Source organism: Eschrichtius robustus, chromosome 4, assembly GCF_028021215.1.
Source record: "Eschrichtius robustus isolate mEscRob2 chromosome 4, mEscRob2.pri, whole genome shotgun sequence".
NCBI lineage: Eukaryota > Metazoa > Chordata > Mammalia > Artiodactyla > Eschrichtiidae > Eschrichtius > Eschrichtius robustus.
In genome coordinates, this window is record NC_090827.1 from 56290136 (window position 1) to 56313421 (window position 23286).

Here is a 23286-nt window from a genome sequence, read left to right on the forward strand (position 1 = left end):
TTCTGGAAGGATGGGACAGAAACAAAGGGGCATTCCAGGTTTTTTGTTTGTTATTTGGTTTTTGTTTTTAAGTTAGGCCCCAGGCAACCTGGGTTGGTTGGCTGGTATTTAAGAAACTTTTGCTCTAGAGATCCACTAGTGTTCCAGGCATGGACAATTTAGTCAGCCTCTCAGGCATAGTGGTTTAAGGATCTCTTGCGGCCCACCTTCCATTTACCTCCAAATATCTTTCTCACTTCTTGCCACCAAGTTTACTCCAAAGCAATCTTGGCCTTTTCTCTAGAAAGCCCCCTTTAGGTTTAATTGGAGCCTGATTAGACCATTAGAAAAAACAATTCTCCAGTGCCAGAAGTGCTTTAAAGATAGCAGAACATGTCTCACTCATTGTACAGATAAGAAAACCAAAATGCAGGTAAATTAATGATACAAATAATGATGCAAGGTCATACTAGTCATGCAGAGAAAAGTTAGAACGGGAATTTTGGACTGTTCTTTTCATCACACTTTGCTGGGGATTAGTGTTTCAGATCACCCAACTGTTGCCTAGGAAAACTGAGAGCAGGCCTCAAAGAAATGTAGCACAAAAAGTACTTGGATAATCTTAAGAAAGTCAACCTGCTTTTTCCACCAATCTTGGTCACACTATGGATACATCTCTTTGCCTTACCCCTGGTCTCTACCTGCCTAATGGTAACTCGTTATATAGTCCTCTTAAGATAATGAAGGCTTCAAAATCCTTTTAGGGAAAACCATCGAAGGCCTGCAATGAGACCTTGTACAAGTTTCACATTTCAGACCTTTTCACAAATATCCTTCTTCTGACATAGGGGAGGGTTGGCAAGATGTGAAGGAAGGAATTACAAATGGGAAAGAACACCTCTTGTGATAGATAAAACAGTGTAATATTGGTTTCTAGAGCACCTATGGAGTGACTCTGAAGATGGCCATGGATTAAGTACATGCTACCCTAAGACCTAAAGGATCATCATTCATTTGGTTTTGCATCTACTGGTTTCTGGACATACCACATACACCTACATACATACACTCTGTTTCAGAACTGTTGTACGTATATGAAGAGTACAGAAGGACATTTCATAAGAGGAAGGGCAGGGAGAGGAGGAAAGTTCTCAAGGTCTTCTGTATTGTAATGCTCTAGGGCTAGTTTTTTTCCAGAGGCTGTGCAGCTGTTCAAGTCTGTGCAGGGAAAGCTGGGCCAATACATAGACTACCATGGCCATTTCACCTTGGTTTCTAAAGAAGCTCTCCAGAGGGTCTCTTAATGGGTAATGACAGAAAGCTGAAGGGTTCTAGAGCACAAGATACTCTTCCATGTAGGCATCACTAGTAGAACCTAAAGTGGGCTTTTCACCTGGTCTCCCTGATCCAGGTCTGAAAATTGTTTGTCTTTGGCCACTTGTGAAAATGCTAGTTATCCTGCTGCTGAAAAGAATGATGACATCCCAGGGACAGGTTAGCTTCATGGCAGGCATCTTTGTTTAGATGAATGGTCCTTTGATCAAGAAGCTCAACACTCTCCAGATAAAGATTTTCCAAATAATAATCAAACTTTGTCTTCTCACTTCTAGGCTCAAAACTGACTTAGAGTAAATAATGCAAGTGGGGTAGGGTTTATCATTCCTCTGTTCTGAAGTTTCTTCCCCTTCTTTTTGGGCACTCAATGAAAATATGTGGTATCTACTCAGAGTGTAGCCCTTAGCTACAAAAAACATTTTAAAACACCTTCCCAATAATTGCTTTGAAGAAAATAGTCATTTATTGTCAAAGCATCCAACATATCCAGATAATCTATATAAAGTTTAATAAATCTTTCCAGGGATAAAAGAAACACATAACTATTCAGACTCCATTTCACTGGCACAAAATTACACTTTGTATTAAAAGGAAATACATATGTACATAATGATGACATTCTTCATTGAAGTCCATAATCATTTCATGATACATGCACTTCCCCCTGGAAACTTAAATTGAAGGGTGACCCCCTTTTTATTTGTTTTGCTTACTTTTGTAGGAACACAAACTGTAATCAAGAAATGCAGAAAGCATCTCACCCTCCTCCTTTACTTTATATCTAAAATAAATTTTGCCCTTACATATTATTCCATCTAAATCGTAAGTGCTTAATAATTTAAGTAGAAACGTATGACAAATGCATCAATATGTTGCAATATATGACATTTTAAAAAATGTACTTTGTTTTGGGGAAAGTGAAAATACGTGCATTCAAAAGAAAACCTCTTAAACACCCCACCCAATCAAAAATCCACCATCTTGTCTCGTGTGTGTGTTTGTGTGTGTGTGTGTGTGTGTGTGTGTAGTGTAGGTCACGGGTAAACACTTGGATGTAAAGGTTGGGGGCAGAGCACGTGTGTGAGTGTGTGTGTGTGTGTCTGGGTGCGATGTTTCAGGTCACAAGGAGGTGGTGCATGTCCTCGTGTGTTTGCTCCTGCAGGGCTCGCTGTGCGTGTGCGCGCGTGGAAAGCTGCAGTCCTTTCCGTGTCAATTATGCGAGGTCATGTGCCTGGAGAGGTGGTGGCGCTCCCTGAAGGACTCGTTGCAAATGGGGCACTTGAGTTTCTCCTCCCGTCTTCGCTTCACCAAGGGCTCCATGGCGTACTCCTTTTTGTGATGCGACCTCATGTGGTACACCAGGTCGGAGGTCATGCGGAAGGAGGCATTGCACTTGGCGCACCAGTTCTGCGCGGGCAGACACAGAGAGGTGAAGGAGGGCGGCAGCAGCGTGAGCGCCGAGGGCAGCTGCAACTGCAGGGGCCCCGCGGCCGCAGCCGCCGCGGCCGCCGCGGCGGCGGAGCTCTTGGGCCAGAAGGCGGTGGCGTAGAGGAAGGGGCTCTGTTTGGGCAGCCCGCCGCCGCCGCCGCCACCGCCGCTCGGCAGGGACCCGCAACCTCCGTTCAGGTCCGCGGCTCCTTGGAGCTTCACGGCCAGAGGATCAGAGGCGGCGGGGTACAGTCTGGTGGGGCCCACACCGTCTCCGGGGTGGCAGGGCTCGAGCGCGCTCAGCTTCTGGCCCAGCACCAGCGGGGACAGCTGAGAGAAGGAGCGCGCCGGCTGCGAGAAGGCGCTTTTGCGCTCGTCCGACGCGGCGCCCTGGCCGCCGCCCGCCCCGCCCGCGGCCCCAGCGCCTGCACCGCCCCCTGCGCCGTTGCCGCCCGCGCCCAGCTGCTGCACAGAGGTGAAGGCGCTGCCTCGCGCCGGGCTGCCGCCCTCCAGCCGGCCGGGCAGCGCTCCCCCGGGCCGCGGGGCCAGCAGCTTCTCGGAGCCGGCCGGCGACGCGGCCACGGGCGTGGCGGAGCCGCCGCCGCCCGCGTCCTGCTCCTCGGCGGCCGTGCTCCCGCCGTCGGCGGCCGCCTCCTCCTGCACACCGGCCGCTCGGGCCGCCTTCTTCACCTCCACGAAGGCGCTGCGCTTCGCCTCGCCTGTCTCCGGGCTGGGCGGCGCGAAGAGGCGGCTGTTCTCTTCCAGGCCGAAGTAGCTGCCCGAGGCGCGGTACTGTTGGGGCGTGCACACCAGGTCCTCCTTGGAGGCGGGCGGGGGCCGCTCGGCGAAGCGGCCCCGGCCCCCCACCAGCCCGGCGCCGCCGCCGCCGCCCTCCGCCGCCTCCTCCGGGAATTTCCTCTTCCCTTTGCCCACGCCCGCGGCATTGCCGTCGGGACTCAGCTCCGCCTCCTGGTGGTCGCTGCCGCCGCTGAGGCTCCGCACTGGGGAGCAGCTGCTGGCTCCCCCGGAGTTCTCCAGCTCCCGCGCCAGGTTGTGAAAGTCCGTGGACGGCTTCGCGCTGCTGCCGCCGCCGCCGCCAGCCGCAGGCGGGTTACCGCCCTCGGGGGAGGGGGCCGGGTAGTGGTGGACCGGGCCGGCTTTGCAGAACTTGGGGCTGGGACCCAAGGGTGTCTCCTGTGGCTGCGGCGGCTGCTGGTCCTTGCCGCCGCCGCCGCCCCCGTGATCCTTGGTGCCCACGCCGCTGCCTTGCTCCTCTCGGGGGCTCACATCAACGCTGTGAAGTCTCTTGGGGCAGCGGAAGCGCAGATGCGCCACATAGGGAAACTCAAACTGGAAACGTTGGCTGCATTCCAGGCATGTGTAAGGGGACGACCCTGCTTAGTGAGCAAACACCACATACACACAAGCGCGCGCGCGCACACACACACACACACACACACACACACCACATGATTACTCAGCATCGTCTCTAGGCCAGTTTGCCATCACCCCCTTCACAAATCCACCTTCGCCTCTCAGGGCCTGAGTGCCTGAGTACAGAGCATCGTGAAAGACCCGATCTAACTTCCCCTCCTGATTTGGGGGGAGTGCAGTCATTAAGCCAAGCGTGCCCCGAGCTATCCTCACCTAGCTGCCCCAGCTTCATTCCGGACTATATCTCAGAAGCTCTCTCTGAGGCACTCCAAGGGAGGAAAGGCGCGCCGAGGCGCCAGAGTGAGCCCCGCCGCTCCCTGCGTCGCTCCCCCGCTAGCTAAGGGCCCAGACGCAGGCCGAGAGCCAACCTACCATTCATTTTGCTGTGGGATCTAGAGGGGCAGAGCAAGAGTAACTCAGTCAGTTCTTTCCCGTACCAAACTAGTAACTCCTCATCTTTGGCAATCCTGCGGAGAGAGCGGTAAAACAGCTGTCCGTTTTTTATGTAGGCTTCAAGGTTCTGCTCTTCTTTATCTCTGGCTGATTGGACCAAACGCAGCCACATCAGACCTTCTGAGGAACCATTCGCCGCTGAGGTGTCTACCTACGGTTTAGAAAAAAGAAAGAATGCAAGAAGGAAGGGGATGAGGGAGGCAGACTCTTGTGAGAGAATGAAGTCACAGGAGCCAGGGCCATTTCCTCTGTTATTCTTTCCCAAAGAATTATCTGAGGTCAAACTTCCAAAAACTTGACCCGAGTTGACATCCATCCTCACGTTTGTGGCCGGCAGGCAAGATAACGTTCCTAGAAAGCTGCATCAATTATGTAGATTATTTAAGTCGTCATATATTGGTTGAACACCAAATTAGCAAATTTCTTCTTACAATTCAAATTAGTGTTAACCTCTTGAGAATTGATTGCTAAATTATCCCACGTTGCAAAAGTATGGGGAATTTTCTTTGTTTTAGAAGTAAAAAGCAGGCTTAGGCTTTAAAAATTATTCTGTGACATTCACTCATCTTCCTAATTTTGGCTTAAACAATTAATAGTTCTTTGTAAAGAAAGAATAGGAAGTGAGAGGACTTTTCACACTCAAACATATGACTTTAATGATGTTTTATTGTCAAAACATTAACATTTTTATTTAAATACAAACTCTAGGCACTAGCTAGCTTAACCAGAAAGAGTAATATTCCAGGGAACAAGAGGCCTCTGGGATAGGAAGGCAAATGCACCGAATATTTATAATAAAAGTACTTATAGCAAGTACTTAGTATGCAAATAGCCTCAACCCTAGTGAAACCTCCCAAAATGTTAAGGAAGTGGTGTTCATCTCCAGGAAAGCCCAGAATTGAGGCACTGATTTAGACATATCTGGCATTCAAAATCAAATTTTGTCACTTATTTCGGAAAATCAGTTGACAATACTTTTGAGATTAATTTTCCTTTTCTAATTTTTGGTGTATAAAATAGAATGGCACATATCATTGCATTTTCTACATTCAGAACCTGTCTCAACTTGTCATTAGAATGATTCTTAGTCCATTTTCAAGAGGATATTACCTTCATAACCCTACACAGCATCGGCCAAGACTTACCCGGAAGATATAAGGGACCGTTCTCTTGTCGGTGGACTTGAGAGCTATGAAAGCTATGCTGTCGTACAGGGAAGTATGGCTCAGGATGCAGGGACCAAATATAGCATTCTCAGGGATGTCGCAGGTGGTGTAAACGCTGGTAAAAATATCTGTCAGACATTGTTGGACAGCTTTGGCATCTCCATCCCAGATGCCTCTCTGGATGCCCGAATCCTCCATCACTGAAGACAGATACACAGGACTATTGAAGCGAGTTACATTACTCCTTTTGCCTCTATGAATCCAGGCAGAACGTTTTGACTACTAGACAGATTTTTCTTGAATTTGCCTGATTTTTGCATCGCTCTTATTTCAAAAATAAAGCCAACGGCAGATTAAATCTGGCATATTACAAAGATGCCAACGAAGAGTACTTTCTTTTCCTTTAAAAATTAAAAAAAAAAAATTGTGATGGGGGAGCTCAGAGCGGACTGACTGCTAGAGAGAAAGAAAAACTGGGCTAGGAAAGAGAAGATCGCTTTTTTCATTACCTTGGGGGAGGATGGGGCAGGATGGGGGGAGGGAGAAAGAAGGGGAGAACAATAGGATTTTTTACTAGCCTATAGACTTTCCAGACTGAGAGAAACTTCTAACCCTTGGGAAAAAGCTCCTCTCTTCTACTCTTAGGTATTGAACTGGGCGCCGGGGAGCTGATTTTATTCTATTTTTTCTTCCAAAGAGGGGAGCAGCATTAGCGAGCAGGCGGAGACAGCGGAGCATGGCGAATGGATTTCAAGTAGAGTGTCAGGGCCACTGATTCCATGTCAGCTAACCTTTCTCTGCAGCCTACAAGAGGGGACGTGTGTCTGCTCATTACCATAATCCAACACTGTCCCTCCGAGGGCTTTAATTAAAAGCAGCAAGCAGAGGTAATTATTTTTTTCTCGACATGCTTATTTACGGATGAGGGTGAATCCCAGTTACCTTGTTATACAAGGGGGTGGATAGAGTCACATGTGCCTCATGAAGTGTGCAGGTATAAGGCAGGACTGAAGGGTCCCCGGTCTGAAATACCGCATGTGTAATGATTGGTGAACGCTCTCTCCCCCAGATAGGACCTTGTCTGGGCAAGAGGGGGCAGCCCCGCTTGAGTAGACCTCGGTGGGCTCTCCAGCTGTTTAATCCGCAGCAATTCAGAAAGTGATGCCCCGATGGAGATTTCTCTATTATTAAGCTGTCATAAGGAGACATTTTCCTTTCTTTGCCACTGGACACCCCCCCACAAGACTTATCATTAAACAAACAAAACAGATATTTAAATTTTAAAGTGGCTTTAAACTAACTGCGTTGTTTACTCTTTCTGACTGATTAAAAGATTCCTCCAAGTTGGTTTTTTTCCCTAATAACGTCTGCATAGGCAGTTATTTAAGCATGTTTTGTACAATTTAAGTAGCAGGAAAGGGAAACCTAATTCTTTTCCTAAGAAGCTGTTCTTCATGGAATAATATTAGTCATGTCCATTTTTATCTTAATGTCTATTAACCAATTAATCTTGCAAATGTGATTACAAGGTACTGCTTTTATTTTTTTTTTTCTTTCCAGCTAACAGAGCATGAAACTTTGGTCAGCCTCTTTTCCATTCACTCTGCTACATCCCCCAAATGTCAAGTATGGGCTGTATATGCCAGGCAGGAATAAGAGAAAATATCCATACAGTGGAAACTTACTTTATTACGCTACAGCATCTATCCCTGGGCATTTTACCCAACACAAGGTAGCCGTTCTGATTTCCAACTGCAAATTTAAATACATTTTAAAAAATCCCTCAGAATCTCTCAGAACCTCCTTTTCAACGGAATCCTATTCTCTCCTTTTCAATTACCTCAATTCAGCGTTTTATGCTCCAATTTTTCTCTTCCTTTTAAAAGTCTCTTTCACACAAGCGTTTCATTGTGCCGAGAGGTCGCCCCGTCACTTCGGGCAACAGCAGGGACCAATCATTAAAATGCAGTTCTACCTAACAATACGGTGAAAAGATCCTCGCTACGCCGCGCTAATAGGGGTTCGCGTCGCCGCGGCGGCCGCCACGAGCCTCGAGTCGGTCACAATACAGCTGGGCGAGAGCCTGGGCTCTGCCGCCCGCGCGCGGTCGCCTTTGCCACCTAACCTTTCACAGTTCTGCATCCTCCTCTAAGCCCGGGTTCTCAGACGCCCGGGGGATCCTCCCAGAGCCCGCTGGGCTCGCCGAAAGCCGTCGCTGCCGCCGGCCGCTCGCCCTCCCCCGTAGGCAGGCATTGTCTGGCGGCCGCGCGCTCCCCAGTCGCTGGCTTCTTCGCCAAAGGGCTCTCCACCCCTCCTCCCTTTGTATAACCCTATTGGCAGTAGAGATCCCGTCAATAATTATCCCCCCCCCCTTCTGGATAATGAGAAGACGGAGGACAAAATTTTCCACTCTCCCCACCAAACCTGCCTTCCTCCCATCCTCCTCTCCCATCAATGCAAATAGACTTACCAGGAATAAGGTCAGGATCAAATCGCCCAAATAAGGCCACCTGGAACCGGGAGAGGCAATCGAGTGTTTCTTTTGCCTACTGTATCAGTGTATTTCCATGTCAAGAGGTGTTGGTGTTGCTGTCTTGTAGGTTCTGCCTAAAGAGAGGAGAGAGAGAGACGGAGAGACGTGGAGAGAGAAATGAGGGGAGAGTGAGAGAGAGAGAGTTGTACAGATGGACCCGATGCAGTGACTGACTGGCACGCAGACACACACTTTTTGTTTGCTGCACATAATCTGCCCAATGACGCGTGACAGCCCACGTCCCCTCCCTTTAACTCTTTGCTGGTCTGGGCGCTCCCTACGGCGGCGCCGCCTGCCTGGAAACGTTCTCTCCGGCCTGCCCGCGCCCCGCAGCCCCGAGCGCTTTCCCCAAGTGGCAACGCCTCTCCGAGCGCGGCCCGGCCCGCCTCCTCCTAAAGCCTCGGCCCTCTGAGAGTGGTGGTGGTGATGGGGAGGGGAGGGATCAGTTTTGGGGTCGGAAAGGGAAGTACCAAAAGACCTGGAGAGGGCCTCTTCCCGTTTCGCTTGGCACCTGGAGAACCTCTGGCAGACAGCTGGCCACTCAGCGCGCGCACGGATCCCGCGCGCATTGCCTGAGCCTGAGTTCTGTGAAGGGAAAGGGGGCTGCGGTTTAGCCCCGAGGGATTCTCTGGCCCTCCAGCCGCGGCTGACACGAGCAGCTAGTTGCCTGGGGGTGATAAACCGGCGTCAGCTCTCTCCAGGAGCGCTTACACTACCAAGCCCTCACAAGCAAGATTCAGAAAGGGTGCGCTTAGGTGAGAACTTGGCTCAGTGTTTCCTTGAACACGGAGATGGGTAAGAGGGATGGAGTAGGGACGCCACCAGAACTCTGAAAGGGATTTACAAGGGTCTTTTGGTCCCAGCACACACTTACCTGGGCGGGGGAAGGGGTGAGGAGGGGACTGGTAGGAAAAACCCAGGTTATGGGACTCCAGCTTTTCCGGCTCTTCCGCTTTCAGCCTGGCGCGTTCTGCATAATCCCCAAGGGGGTCCCTTGCCGGAGAGGCAGGTAGTCTAAGACCCCCCCGGGGGTGGGAAGGGTGAGTTAAAGTACAAATTATTACCGAGATGGGCTCCGGAGAGCTTTTCACGTCCAGCAGGTGGTGGAAGAGTGGATGGAGTGGCCGACGCCGTCTCGGGAGCCTCGTTTGTGCGCTAAGCCACTTAGAGGCGCTGGCTGGCCCCTTTAGCGCAGCAGCTGATGCTAATGACTTGAGGTCTTTAACAGCCTGAAAGTTGACTCCTTCAACAGCGGTCCGCAACACGTTTTCGCTGGGGTATCTCGGGGTTCATTTTCGATATTTAACTCTCTGCTCCTAAGGGAAGAAAGACCTTTGAGTGGTATAGACAGTCCCACTCCTTCAGCCTCATCCACAACACCACTACATTGAAGAGGGCAATCAGTTAGCTTTAGGATAGATCGGACGTGTAGCCGCTACAGTGGACAAAGCAGACCCACGACTTGAGGAGACAGCCTAGTTTTTAGCCAGTGTTTAAATCAGGTAAGTGGATTGGGGGTTGGCAAAGAGCAGCCTAAAAGGAAAAGGTGTGTGCAGTGTTACTCTGGTGCTCCTGTGGCTCAGAGACCTCCCTCCGGAACCCAGGCAACCAGGCACGGAGCGCCTCTCTTCGCTGGCACCTGCCATACAAGGAAGCCTGGAAAGGATTTTGCAGAGGAGAAAAAAAAAAAAAAAAAGTGCGAGGAATTTCCCACCGAATTCTCCTTTCTCTCTCTCTGCCTCCCTCCCTCCTTCTGTCTCTCTCTCTCTCCCTCCCCTTCTCTTTTCATCCGGCCCCCACATAAGTTCTGAGTCCTTCTGATCAGACAGAGCCGTTGTCTAGGATTAAGCTGGGACTTGGAGAAAGAAGGGTTGCAAAATCTCCATATACTAGGAAGTAAAGGAAGAATTCTCCCTTAAATTTTCAGGTTAGCTATTGAGTTTTCAAAGAAACCTTCTCAAACTACAGTTGTCTTTCATCTTAACATATCATTTCTCTTATGCACATGTGCACACTTTAAAATAGCTTGCTCAAGGGCAACTCATGTAATGACCAAAGCTTGATGCTGAGGGCTCTCACATGTCTCTATATAAGAATCTGCAAGGTATTTAGCCACCAATTGGCTTATAACTGGATGTTCCATTCATTACTCCCCCCATCTCACTCACACACATGCATCCCCCCCATCATTTGTTTAAAGAAAGGGTGATGGGATTAGAAATGTCAAAAGAATTGCCTCAAACATCTGAAAAATAACTTGCAGTGTTGAAGAATTCACTTAAGTGAATTCAGAGAAGGAAAAAGAAAGGACAGGTGACACACAGGTGTAAACAACAGCAAATTAAGATACAGAAGTAGCCGTAAGAGGGTTGTGGTCCCTTAGAAACTACAGCAAAGGTGTGTGTGTGGGCAGGGGGGAGGAGTGCTGTGTCTTCAAACCTAATTCCTAAACTGTAGAACAAAACACTCCTTAGGGCCTTTTTTTGCTTTTTGTTTGTTTGTTTGTTTTTGTTTTTAAAAGAGAATAGGAAGTTTGCCTTTCCCAGGAAAAGTCATCAGTCCATGCATAGACACTTTATAAAAATCCTCTTACATATTGTAAATTTAACAGCATCCATCCCAGAATATAAGCATTCTGGAAAACCTTAAAATCTAAATGGCAGGCTTTTTTCTTTTCCCTGGCCTTTCCTTTCTTAAATATAAAGGGCACTTAGACTATGTCTCCTTTGAGGTACTGAAACCTAGACTCCGATTTGTATAAAATAACAGATGTTTCTGGTACTTAAATTGGGGGTGAGGGAGCTTGACTTTCCAAATCTCAAGCTAGAAACTAACTAAGATTCTATATATCAAAGAGGGGAGAGATGTATTGAGAATCTGGCCATCAGATGATATTTCCTCTTAGTTTCACTTACCTGCCCCCTAATTAGATTTCTGCTGCTGATTTTAGATATAAATCCCCAGATAAAAAAATTTCCTACATTTTATGAGTCCAACCAACTCTTTGTCTCATGTATTAAATGATTCACACAACAACGACAAACCCACAAATACAGGTAAGAGTAAGTTTGAAATTCCTACTTTGAGGGTTTCCCGGTACTTTAAGTGATACACATTTCGCCAGGTGATATAAATGGTCTAAATGAAAATTGTTAATTGGAGGTTACTAAAATCTACAGATTACTTTTATTTTTTTTTAGAAATTTATGGGCTAAAATGGTGCATAAGCCACTTTGAAATCATTCTGCATTATTTCTTACTGGAATTCACTGGTACTAAATGAAGAGTTGAGGCATTTATTCAGCCTAAAACAATACTATAAAGACGCATCTCGGTCAATAGTTTTATATAATTCACATGGAACAATGGGTTTATGCATATATTTGGAGCTCTTTTCCCTGGGATTTTATTTCCAATTAAATGATTAGAGGGATGACTATGAAGAGTGAAGGTATTTTTGCCTTGCCCCACTTTAACAAGGCTTCTTGCAGTTATGGCAAAAAATACATGTGTAGACAACTGCAGTATTGTTTTAGAAGAGAAGGCTGGAGAGAGGTTGATGAATGATTCCCGAGGTGGTGCCTTTTATGACCTAAGTGAGAGGGTGGAGAAAGGGTAAGAAAGGAAATCTGATTCTTGAGAGCATTAGAATGGAAATGTCGTTTCTCCTCCCAGGGTAGAGAAAGGGGGCCCCAAATATCTCAACTTCTGTAATAGGAAGCAGGTAAAGTCTCTATGAATAACTCACTCAGAAGGATTATTACTTTATAAGAATGAAAACACATTATTTTTCTTTCTCTATCACTTTCTAGGTCCTGGCTCACCCCCTCTAATCATATCACCAAAGCACTACACCAGCAAAGTCTCAGTTTAAATATATATATATATATATATATATATATATATATATATATATATATATATATATATATATATATATATATATATATATATAATATTACATATATTTACACATTGGAAGACAAGAGGGTGCCAAAGAAGCAGATAGATGGTGGAGACTTTTTCCTAAACTTATGAATTTCCTACAGGGAGGTCTCTGGAAGGGGCTATGAGGAGATTGGGGGAGGCAGAGAAAGGAACTTCATGGAGGGGTGTTGCATTGCCCTAGCCTCACCAAGGAGGGTAAGGAACTTTCTAAGGGATAACTTAGAGGCAAGAAGAGGCAGACTTACTGAGCTGGATAATGGTTTACAGGGGTGGGGAGGGGGCACTTTGTTTTTTATAAGTATTCATGGCAATTTCAGTATGGGTCTGTTCCTCACCAAGAGTTACAGTTGGTTCAATAGGTCATAAATGGTTTCCCAGGCTCATTCTTGGACAGCCAGAGACTCAAAGGATGGATAATTTTGTAGCCTGTGAGGAGGGACTCCAGGCTTCCAACTGCAGGGATCATTATTCCTGACTCACATTTTTCTCTTTTCAGCTTTTCCTCTTTCTCAATAAATGGTAACTGTTCTTCATCCTGCTGCTACTAAAGCTATCATCATTATAGTTATAACCTACATTTCTCAAGTTTAAAACCTTCTCTCTGAGGGATCTCAAGTTCCACTTGCCCTTCCTTTTGTTGGAGTTCAGCTTCAAGCTGAATAGCCTTTGAGAGCTTTGTGTAATTCATTTTCTCTCCTGGATCTAAGTTGTAGTCAGCTGGCTTAATGGCTTCTGAGAATGACTTCCAGCAGGGCAAGCAAACTGTGGTAATACTGAAGGCAACTACTACAGATCTGAAACCAATGTCTCATGCTCACCTATGTGAATGTAACCTGTGAACCAGATCTAATATGCAGCATCCTGACCCCCTGGATTCTCCCAGATTTTATACCCCTCCCCAGATGAATATCTAGAGGTCTAGCAAGGAATTTTCTGTCAAATCTTCAGGTTACAAAGTCCTTCCCAGAATCATACACACAGCCCTTGAACGTATCTTAGTAGGAGGAGTAGGGTAGGAGGAAGGAAATGTGGACAGGGCATAGTCAGCCCCTCTGAGCCGCCTCACTCTCTGGGCCAGGCTTTCCAGGCAGACAGGGGACCAAGGGGTGTCTAGCAGTCTTAAATTGGAGGGAACATCAGATTTTGAGAAGACTGACTCTAGGCCTTAGGAATGTCACCAAGTTGAGAGGCTCTACATCAAATTTCTTTACACAGCCAGGAGAAGGGACATTATCCCAATACTCAGTGGTACCTGAGTTCCACCTCTTTTCCTCTTTATTTTAGTCTGTGTGCAATTCCTGAGTTAAAAGAGAGGTGCTCATTGAAACAGTGGGTTCATACTAGGCAGATTCGACTCCCTGGAACCTGGTCGAAGCTAGCCCTCGAAAGTATGGACTTAGATTGTAAATTGGGCTGCTGGGGGAATGAGCAGCATTCCCTCCTGGGAAGGGGGCCTACTCAGAATGCACACATGCCCGGGACTTTCTAGCTCAGAATCTGTCCATGGCATACTTTCCTGAAGCCTGAGGACAGAGACATCTGATTTTGGAAATAGTTTCATTTTTTCCACAAACTGTGTTCTCATACCCAAACTGCTTCCTGGTCATCTTGCAAATTGGATTGAGTGAAAATTATCTTTTACGATTTCAATTCAAATTAATTGCAGGTATTCCATGATTTAATACAGGGGTATTGATCTAGCATCAACGTGGGAATGTCTCCCCAAATATTATATGGAAGGCCTATAGCTTTTAACAGATTTGCATAAGCACTAAGAAACTACCAGAGTAGGTTTTCTTCAATTCTAATACTTGGAGAAGTGGTCTCTTAAGGAATTCAAAGATCAGCTTGTCACAAACAACAGTAATAGCAACACTACTATAAACAATATTGTATATACATTACAAAGTGGCAAAAATAATAGGCAGGGGGATTGAAACTTATATTTGTTCTCTTGTACCTACTTATTGGAAAGCCAAATCCCACATTGATTTGCTAGTCTTCTGGTGATGTAATATAAAGGTAACTAAGATATAATTAATAATGTCTTCTAAAGTTTTAAAGAAAATCCATATTTTAAAAATAAATAATATCCAGAATTGTCAAACAAATCATTCACAAAATCCTAAGAAGAATAAACATATTGACTTTAAAGACCTGAATGTTCAGTTTCCTGAAGGCCTAGAATTCAATTTAGGTTTGAACAATTTTATACCTGAGCAGATATGGTTGTGTGTGTGTGTGTGTGTGTGTGTGTGTGTGTGTGTATTACAGAGAGATATTTTTCTTGGCTGCATGTCTACAAAGCAGTCATTTCTCCTTGTTGCATGTTTTCATGTAAGATGGTTTTGAGAAAATGTGTGAAGTCATATAGGAGAGTAATTGGTCTTGGAGAAGCAAAACAATAGAGTTCTAAAGAATATATTTTATACATATGATTTTAGTAACAAGTACCTTGTGTATGTGATCAGATGCCTCATAGCATTATCTACATGCTAGAGTCAGTTTACCTGAGGCACTAGGAAGTCAACGTTTCCAGGGATCCTCTGAACTTGGGAAAATGTCCTGGGGAAAGTCAATGCTCTGAGAGTGTGGCCGGTTCCATTTCTTACCTGGGGGACTGAATTAGTTCTTCTATCCCTAAAGTCGCTGACAGCTGAGTTTGGGCCTCAAAGCAAGGCAGGGAAGTGCTTGCTAGCCGCAGACCATTCCTGATGTCTGGATCTCCTGTGTCTATGTCTCAGTAGAGCTAACAGTACAGAGAAGGCCAAATGACAGAGATGGGCTTAGATGTGGGCTAAGGAGGTCTCCCTGCGAGAGACCCAGGGAGGGCATTACCCGGACAGTATCTCAAAGGGCAGACAACATTCCCACTACATTTGGGATGAGTCACCAAGGAGTGACACTGGACAGGACCTGGGTGGAACCAAACAAGCCTTCAGCGGAGGGTTACTCTTTTAGAAGCAGCGCTAGCAAACCAGGAACGTGGAGCAAGAAGAAGCCACGCAGCGCTCTCAGCGCGCGACATACACGCCCTGGACTAAGCTGGGAGCAAGTGGAGTTAAGCCTCCTCTCCTCCAAGTTTTCCGTGGTCTCCAACCTCCTACCGCCTCCGCGGAATTAGTGCCAACTCTGGCCTCCTGCTAAGCGACTGCTTTCCGTGTGGAAAGGCTTCCCGAGCGCTGGGCTTTCGCATACACCAGCTCCCTCCCTCCACCTCCCCACCCCCCAGCCCCCTGCGCGGTCCTCGGCCGCCGCCCCCCTCCCCCGCCCCCCTTTCCCAGGGCATGGGGTCTGTGTTCTGATGTCTCACTAGCTGGGCTGCCAGTGACCTCTCCCAGCCTTGGATTTCCTCCTCGGGCAGGCTAGGGCTGGCAAGAGCTGCCTCCCGGGTCGCGGTAAGGACTCGGTGAGGGAACGAGGGAGAGCGCGCTTTTGAAAGCCAGTTGCTGAGCAGATTGTAAGGGATTACTTCCAAGAGCCGGGGTTAGTTTCATTTCAGCCTTGGCCATCCCAGAGAGGTCTCAACGCCTTCATTAAAGAACATTCTCAGACTTCTAGGGAACTGACCCAAGCACGACCAACAACTCAGGTTTAGGCCGCAACTCCATCAGGGCAACTACCTGTGTTCCGGCCCGTGACGCTTGGCAGGTAATTTAACCTGTCCGTGCTTCAGGCCTTCCTCTGTGAACCGAGGGTAATAAAGGCAACTCTTTTCATGAAGTTACCGTGAGGGCCGAGTTGGTATTTAGCAAGCGCAGAGAACACTGCCTGACACACAGTAAATACCGATTTCAGTGCTGGCTACTGTTACTGTTAGTAACACTGCCTCAGCTTCCTTTTCAGAAATCGTATCGTGCACCCGCCTTCAAAGCCACTCAGTGAAGGCTGAGGATTTCTCGATGCTTCTAGGAACACCGGAAGGAGGTACTGGAGGATAAAATAAGCAGGCGGGAGGAATGTGTCCAGGTGTTCAGGAATCCCTTCTACGGCCACAGGAAGGGCCCGAACAGACTTTACGGAAGAGCGAGCAGTTTTCGGCCGGGAGGCTGGGAGATTGGACTTCTTCCATCCCTCATCCCGGCCGTGAGTCCTTTCTTTAGACCTGGCAGCGGCGCAAGTTAGAAACGCGGGGAAGTCCGGGCACTACGACCCGGTGGGGTGAGTAGCCTGTGAACGCATCGCTGATTGGCTCAAGTGCCGCGGCCAGAAACCTGAAGCCTGGGTCGCCCGCTCCCACCAGGGCTTAGGGCCTCGGAGCGGCGCGGCCCTTCTTCTCCCTCCAAAGGCCGGGGCTCAGCTGCGGGGCTCGGGAGCAGGCGGGCCCGGAGGCAGGGTGGGCATCCCTGGACCTCCCCTGCACACCCTAGCCTGGGGAGCGCTGCGGGACCGGGCGTTGCCGCCGGGGTCTCAGCCTCGCGGTCCCGCCCCGGCCCCGCCCCCGACGCCCGCACGCGGTCTGCGCGGGGCCTTGTGGGCCGCACGGCCGACGCAGCCCAGTCTCTGGGGCGGCGCTGCCGGGCAGAGCCTTTTCCCCCGGCTTCGCGCAGCCGCAGCCCTGAGCAGGCGCGGTCCGTTTGCCCCCGGCTTACAGTCTCACGCTCTGCGAAACCTCTTGCCCGGGCAGGGACAGGTAACAGAGGTCAGTGTGGGCTCTTTCTTTTGAAGGGCCCTGGAACCAGTGGTTAAGAGGTCAAAGTTTGGGATCCTGAACACTAACGTTTGAACCCCAGGTCTGCAGTCTACTAGCTGTGTGTCTTTGAGCAAATCACCTAATCTCTCTGAGCTTTAGTTTCCTTATTTGGAGAATAGCAAAAACACCATTTGTCTCATAGGGTGGCTATGAATATTGTAAAAGCAAGCCTGGGTTCAGAGCCCAGCTGGACCACTTGCTTGGGTTAACTTCTCTGTTCTTCTGTTTCCTGTGAAGGAAGGGGATCTGTGAACTAGCGTTAATAATACTTAACTCAAAGGGTCATAAGAATTAAATGCAATAAGCCTATGGGAGCATTTAGTCTAGCACATAGTAAGAGCCTAAACAGTTAATTAAAGCATCTCAGTGTCTGCTACTTTGAAATGCTGAGTAAACATAATTTTTAAATCTTAGCTCTCCTAATCTTTTTATCCTCTTCAGAGAGAAGCAAAATGCAAAGGTGCATGTTGCTGTGTGGGTGGTGGTGCACGCAGAATTGGGAAGAAGCAGCTTGTGGCAGTAAGGTAGGTGACACTTCTGAAAGCCACATGCCTTTCCTTCTTGGCCTTTCCTCTTCAGTTTCTAGGGTCAAGGTAAAAGAATAGGAAAGGCAGGGCAAAGGAACTTAGAACATGGAAGATGATCAACAAATGTTTCTTGAGTAAAAAAATGGCACTTCAGATACTAATGAGACAAGGAGTCTGTCTGAAATGGAATGGAGGACCCAGAATTGGGGTTGTCTTCCATCCCTCTGCACCTGGCTGCCCGTAGCCATGTTACGAGCATTTCTGTGTGACATTATGTCTTGGCTTCTGGGAGGGGAAGACACAGGGGTGAATTATCTTGGGGTGAAGTAGGCCTTTAGTGGAGGGTTGGGATCTGTATATTCCCCAAAGCTTGAAAATTCAATTAAGAGTCCAGGAGCTCACATTCACAGACATCCCTTAATCATCCTTAGAGCTCAGAGCCTTTCAAAGAAGGGGAGCATACGTACATCACCATATGCCTCATCACTGCCCCACTCCTTCAACGCCAGTGTCTTCTGATTTTTCAGATGGCAGCACTAACATGCTTTTTTGTTTTCCATAGATAATAGGATAATGGAGGATGATGTTTTACCAGGAACTAACGGGACATTGGGGGAAACATGGCCCCAAACAGCATTCAAGACCATACCCTTCTGCTTTATTCCTGAGGGCAGAGAATACTGATGCAGCAACAGCAATCTAAGGTATTTTATAAACTTCTGGCTCTTCTGCTCTCCTCTCAGACCCTGACACCTAAAACCGTGTTAGCAGAAAGGAGAATGAAATGAAATAAAACCAAGTCCTCAGTGTTTCAACACCCGCTGCCTACCCCCCCCCCCGCCCCCCACCCAGGGCAAAGGCAACAACTGGTGAGAAGGAGCTGCAACTTGGAAAAGATTTATTTTTCCTGGCCATAAATCTCATCCCCTTGTTCCTCTGCCCAACGAAGCATGATAAAGTCCTTTTCCATAAAGTATTCAGTATTAGAGCCACAAAGCTCCCCCAATCAGTAGCCATCTGCTTCTACCATAACTGCTGCTCCTGAAGCAGGGAAAGCAGAGCAGAGAAAGGGCACCACTGTTAGGCTGCTGGACAAATGAGGAGACTGAATAGCTTTGGTTTTCCTTGTGTATCTGTATCTATAGAGACAGGAGAAGAAAGGCCGCATTATATTGATACAACAATTGTAAAACAAAACACGGAAGAGGCATCTAAAGGGCAATATCGCATGCATCAGGGGTCTCCAGATAAAAGGGGAACTAACAGATTTATAGAAACCTTTAATTGGTTTTCAATTGGAAGCTAAAGAGGCTGGGGCGAAGCTGTGAAGAGTGGCAGAGTGCTCTCCTTCAGCCGTCTGGGAGGCGTGATCGATTTCGCGGAGGGCGAAAAGAAGAATCTGGAACCCGCCTGGCGCCTCGGCAAGGGCAGGGAACAACTCCACGAGCTTTCCTCTTGGGCCAGGGAGTTACTGATTTGATCATAATAGCAGAATCTCTCAATCGCTCTCTCTGTCTCTCTGTCTCCCTCTCTTCCTTTTTCCCTTCCTCCCACCCTCCTTCAGACTAGTAGGCAAGTGGAGAGGGAAGGAAAGGGTGCAAAAGTAAATATAACTTTATATTCCCGGAAGAAATAGACCCCAGCTTAAAGACACCAAGCTTTAAACCTGTTCATCCGCTGGTAGGGAGGCCTCTTTGGAAGAAACGGGAGTCCCGCCCTCACCCTACCCCAGCCCTCTCCTCTCTCCTTTTCTAGACCCAAACAGGAAAAGCTAAAAATCACTGGAGACTCTCCATTGAATAAGGGACAAGTCTTTGCTTGCCACCACTGGGTTTGTCTCAGAGCGGATCTCTCCACTCTGCAGGCACCGCGCGCTTTTACTTAACCCCTTTCTGCCCGGCCGGCGGCAGCCCCCATCAGCCTCTGCGGACAGCGCCCACCCACACAGCAGCCCCAGACGTCCGTCAGTCGGCTCCTAAGGCTAATTTATTGGCCCGACCCTCCATTATCTTTTTCGATTTCCTAATTAATCAAAGATAAAAGGCAATGGTGCAAATTACGATTATGAGGGAACTGGTAGACGGTTTTGAATAAAATGGAGAAGGGGAACATGATTGATTGAACTGCAGGAGAGTGGATAGTGAAATCTCAAGTGCGAGGAACAGGCCTCAGAGGGTGAAACCCTGACCCCCCCGTCTTGCGAGCTGACCCCTGTGCCTGCCCTAACGCCGTCGCAACGGGACAGCCCCAAATGAGGTCACTTGTGTCCGAAGCCTTCGGAGGAAAGAGAACTGGGTTTCCTCTCGGGGGTCCAACCTCACTAGGCGCCTGCCGCCTACCTAACTCTACCCCACCCCTCCCACCCCCCAACACACACACACACACACACACACACACACACACACACACACTCCGCAGCCGCCCCTGCGGAATTTCAGGACTCCTGGCCGGCGATCCCACTCCACAGCAGGAGCGCCTTTTGACTGAAATGCACCCCATTATTGCGACACTGCGCCGCGTCTCAAGTCTCTCACGGTTTTCCTTCTCTTTGAATATTCCTCTAGCGAGGCTAACTCTTCGTGAAATTACAGGAAAACAAGTCTAGTAGGTCAGAGATTGCATTTGCTCGTGTAAGGGATTAATAGAGCCCCTGTCTGATGCTGCTTTCCAGAATTACGTGCGGGATTAAAAGGCAGACACGGCACGGCACACATTTTGCATTTTCTGGTGGTTGTGATTAATGTTTCCGAGGGGATTTGTACTGGGAGCTTACGGAACGTGCTCTCGGGGGTCTAATGCCCGACGACCGAGAGCAGGGACGAGCGGAGGGTCTGTGGGCACGCGCCAGAGCACTGGGGGATTAGAGGGGACATCAGATGGGCGCGCGACGCCAGGCGCCGCGGCCTTTTAGCGCCTTCCTCCCTCCACCCCATCCCAGCACAACTGCTACGGAGGACCGCAGTGAGGACTGTCCGGGGAGGCGGACTTTAGGTCTTATAGGGGTCTGTGTAAGGGAAAATGCCCTCGAAGTGTCCTGACTCTGGGGTGGGAGAAGGGTGCTCAGTACCAGGCCGCTGAACTTCATACATCCCTCCAGTAAAGGGAATTCCTAGCTCCGCGTTCCGGGGAAGCGCTGCTCCCAAACGCAGCCCCCTCCCCCCCAGTCAAAGAGTCGCCGGGCCCAGGCCAGGAAGAGAGTAACCTCAGCCCCACGAGCCACCACTCTCAGAGCTGCTTTCGGGGGAACCCGGGAGGCACCCGTGGAGACGAGCCAGAGCCTAGGCACGAAATACATCCCCCTTCCCACCGCCCCAGGGGGCGGACAAACCCTGACCGCGCGGTTGGAGGGACCAGGGAAGGAGAGGAAAGGTCCAGGATGCAAGGGGGCAGGCCGGGAGAAAGAAGGGAACCTGGCAAGCAAGAGAAAAAGAGAGGCAAATAGGAAGCGAGAGAGAAGAGCAGAGGGAGGAGAGCGGAGAAAATGGGGAAGGGGGTGGTCGCAGCTGGTGGGCATTACCGCTCTCCGGCAGGAGGGGGCACCTTTCCGGCCCGGACAGCCTTCCACTGGGCTGGGGCGGGCTGCCCAGGCGGAGCCCGCCCTCGGGCCCGGTCTCCGGGGTGCTGGGCGCCCCCTCCTGGCGGCTGGGCGGCGCTCCCGGCGGTCCAGCGGGTGCTCGGATGCCGCGCCTGCTCGGCCCCCGGCGCCGGGGACGTGGAGGTGGTGCCGGGAGGAAGGTCGGGAGACGGTGGCGGGTGTGAGGGTGCTGAGGCGGCGGGCAGGCTCCCCCTCCCCGCACCCTCCCCCGCGCTCTCCTCACCTGGGGCCTGCAGGACTCCTTCCCCGCGGGCGCGGCTCCTGCACGCCCCTCAGCGGCCCGGCTCCCGCACCATTCCGAGCCGGCGGAGCATCCCGCCCTCCTCGCCGAGCGGTCGAGGTCTCAGCCGCAGCAGCTGGGAGGGAGGGAGCGACCGCCGGCTGCTGCCGGGCGGCGTCTAGGGGCCGCGAGCCGAGCGCGAGGAGCCGCCATCTGGAGCCTCGGCAGCGGGCGGAGGTGCGGGTGCAAGGGAAGGGGCCTGGCGGCTCGGCCCGAGGCGCGCAAGGGGCCAGGGTCCGAGCGTGGGAGCGGATGCCTGGGGCTGTGGTGGGAAAGTGTGCGTGAGGAGGTATGGCCCCTGGGGAGGAGGGGCAGAAGTCTGCCCCTTTCAAGCGCCCGGAATTCCGGGGCAGTACTGACCGGCAGGTCTAACAGAAAGAGCGGGGGACCCGCGTGGCAGTCCATCCTCCTACCAGCTATTTCGCCTTGGCGGGTGGAGAGCTGTGTGTGTGTGTGCGGGCCGGGGGGGTGGGGAACCAAAACACTCCTCGACGCGCACATACCCGCTGCCCATCAGAAGTGGTTTTCTCATTTCCCTTTCCTCCCACCTTGTCCATCCCACTCCAGGAAACAGTCCTCTCCACACGGCATGTATTTTTGGACACCTCCACGTTACTTCAGACAACTACTTAAGCCGGAAAGTGGGACAGACACTGACAGGATATCACCCCTGGGGATAAATACCATCTAGTTTCCGGTGGACGGTAGAAAAGGAAGGGGGTGGGGTGAGGGGAGCTCATCCTTGTACTTTCAGTGTAGGGAAGGAGAGGATAGGGTGTGTCTTTTCTCCCCTCTCCTTTTTTCATTTCAGACCCTCCAATGTTTTTATATCTTTAACTTAAAAAAAAATTCCCCTTTCCTAAATTTAGATGGTGGCGGGGAGCAAACTCATGGAAGGGGAAAGGTGATGAGTGTGGGAGAGAGCCGAGGGAGCCGGTCAAACGGACTCAAGCTCTCCAGCTTCGGAGCTATCTCTGAGGGAGATGCCCTCAGCCATAGGTTTTAGCTCAGTGTAGGGGGAACTGATTGGGTGTATGGGTGGTGGCGGGAAGTCTGGATTAAAAGAAAAAGTATACCCACTCCCACCTCAAGGCATTAAAAGACCCCCCCCCCCGCCCCAGCTGTCTCGTGTCCGGCAGAATGGCATTATGTAAAAGATCTGGCATGTCACCCAGTGGCACATCTGGTAGGTGTAGATGACATTCATTAGCACAGGGCTTCTACTCTGCAGCATGCCAAAGCCCTGACAGAGATGCCCGCTGCCAATCATTCATTCGCTGCCAATCCCAGAGCGGGGACGGGCGGGATGGCTCCCTTCCACCCTGGCACCAGGACTGGAGCAAACAATGTGTTGAGATACGAAAGCAAAGCGGAGCTGAGGATGCGCGGCACCTAACAGATGTATCCCCTGAGGAGATAACGGTGCAAAGAGTCATTTAGCAAGAAAGCGTATGCAGGATCTCAGGAGGGAGGCATGGGCAGGGGTCTGCCTGCCTAGGGATGAGCTCAGGGAGGGGCAGGGGAACCCTTTCAAAACCTCAAAGTTGAAGTTGCTCCTCTAAAAACACACAAAGATCAACCCCCTACCACCTTAACTGTAAGACCTCTTTCTCTCTTCCACCCTCTCTCTCTCTCTTTCTCTCCCAACCCCTGCCCCCCACCCCATGTGTACCTCTGTTTATCTAACCAGCTCTGAAAATATGAACTTCTCTGTTCTCCTCAAGGCTTTCTGATAACTGATATAAAGAGCAGCTTCCTGTTTTTAATGTTGCACAGTCCTCTTTGCCTTGTAATTTGAGGAGGGAGGGAGGCTGTCAGACTATCTTTACTGCTTTTGAAAAGGTAAAGTGTGTTTGGGAGACTAAAGTGTTGCATATATTAACAACATGAATGAAAAAAAAGTAAAAGTCTTATT

At 49.6% G+C, this 23286-nt stretch overlaps 1 protein-coding gene across 6 annotated transcripts; it reads right to left on the minus strand.

Annotated features, from left to right (window-relative positions):
- Positions 1 to 1793: 1793 nt before the first annotated feature.
- On the minus strand, positions 1794 to 21951 carry PRDM8 (PR/SET domain 8). 6 transcript variants are annotated; one of them, XM_068542127.1, is made up of 6 exons: positions 21875 to 21951; positions 9393 to 9644; positions 8266 to 8402; positions 5775 to 5995; positions 4549 to 4780; positions 1794 to 4139 (listed from the first exon to the last, which is right to left on the minus strand). In XM_068542127.1, the coding sequence occupies exons 4-6, from the start codon at positions 5991 to 5993 to the stop codon at positions 2524 to 2526; spliced, it is 2067 nt and encodes a 688-aa protein (XP_068398228.1). In that variant the 5' UTR covers positions 5994 to 5995; positions 8266 to 8402; positions 9393 to 9644; positions 21875 to 21951; the 3' UTR covers positions 1794 to 2523. The 6 variants fall into 6 exon arrangements, with proteins under 6 accessions (XP_068398228.1, XP_068398227.1, XP_068398226.1 ...); XM_068542126.1 differs by lacking the exon at positions 21875 to 21951 and adding an exon at positions 21315 to 21385; XM_068542125.1 differs by lacking the exon at positions 21875 to 21951 and adding an exon at positions 21014 to 21095.
- Between the last annotated feature and the right edge of the window lie 1335 nt (positions 21952 to 23286).

Bases quoted from the DNA above. Each gene is read 5' to 3' on its own strand.
- PRDM8 (XM_068542124.1), bottom strand. The intron at 4,781-5,774 runs GTAAGTCTTGGC...TCTAAACCGTAG, and splicing joins CGGTCCCTTATATCTTCCGG to GTAGACACCTCAGCGGCGAA. The intron at 4,140-4,548 runs GTAGGTTGGCTC...TTGCTCACTAAG, and splicing joins ATCCCACAGCAAAATGAATG to CAGGGTCGTCCCCTTACACA.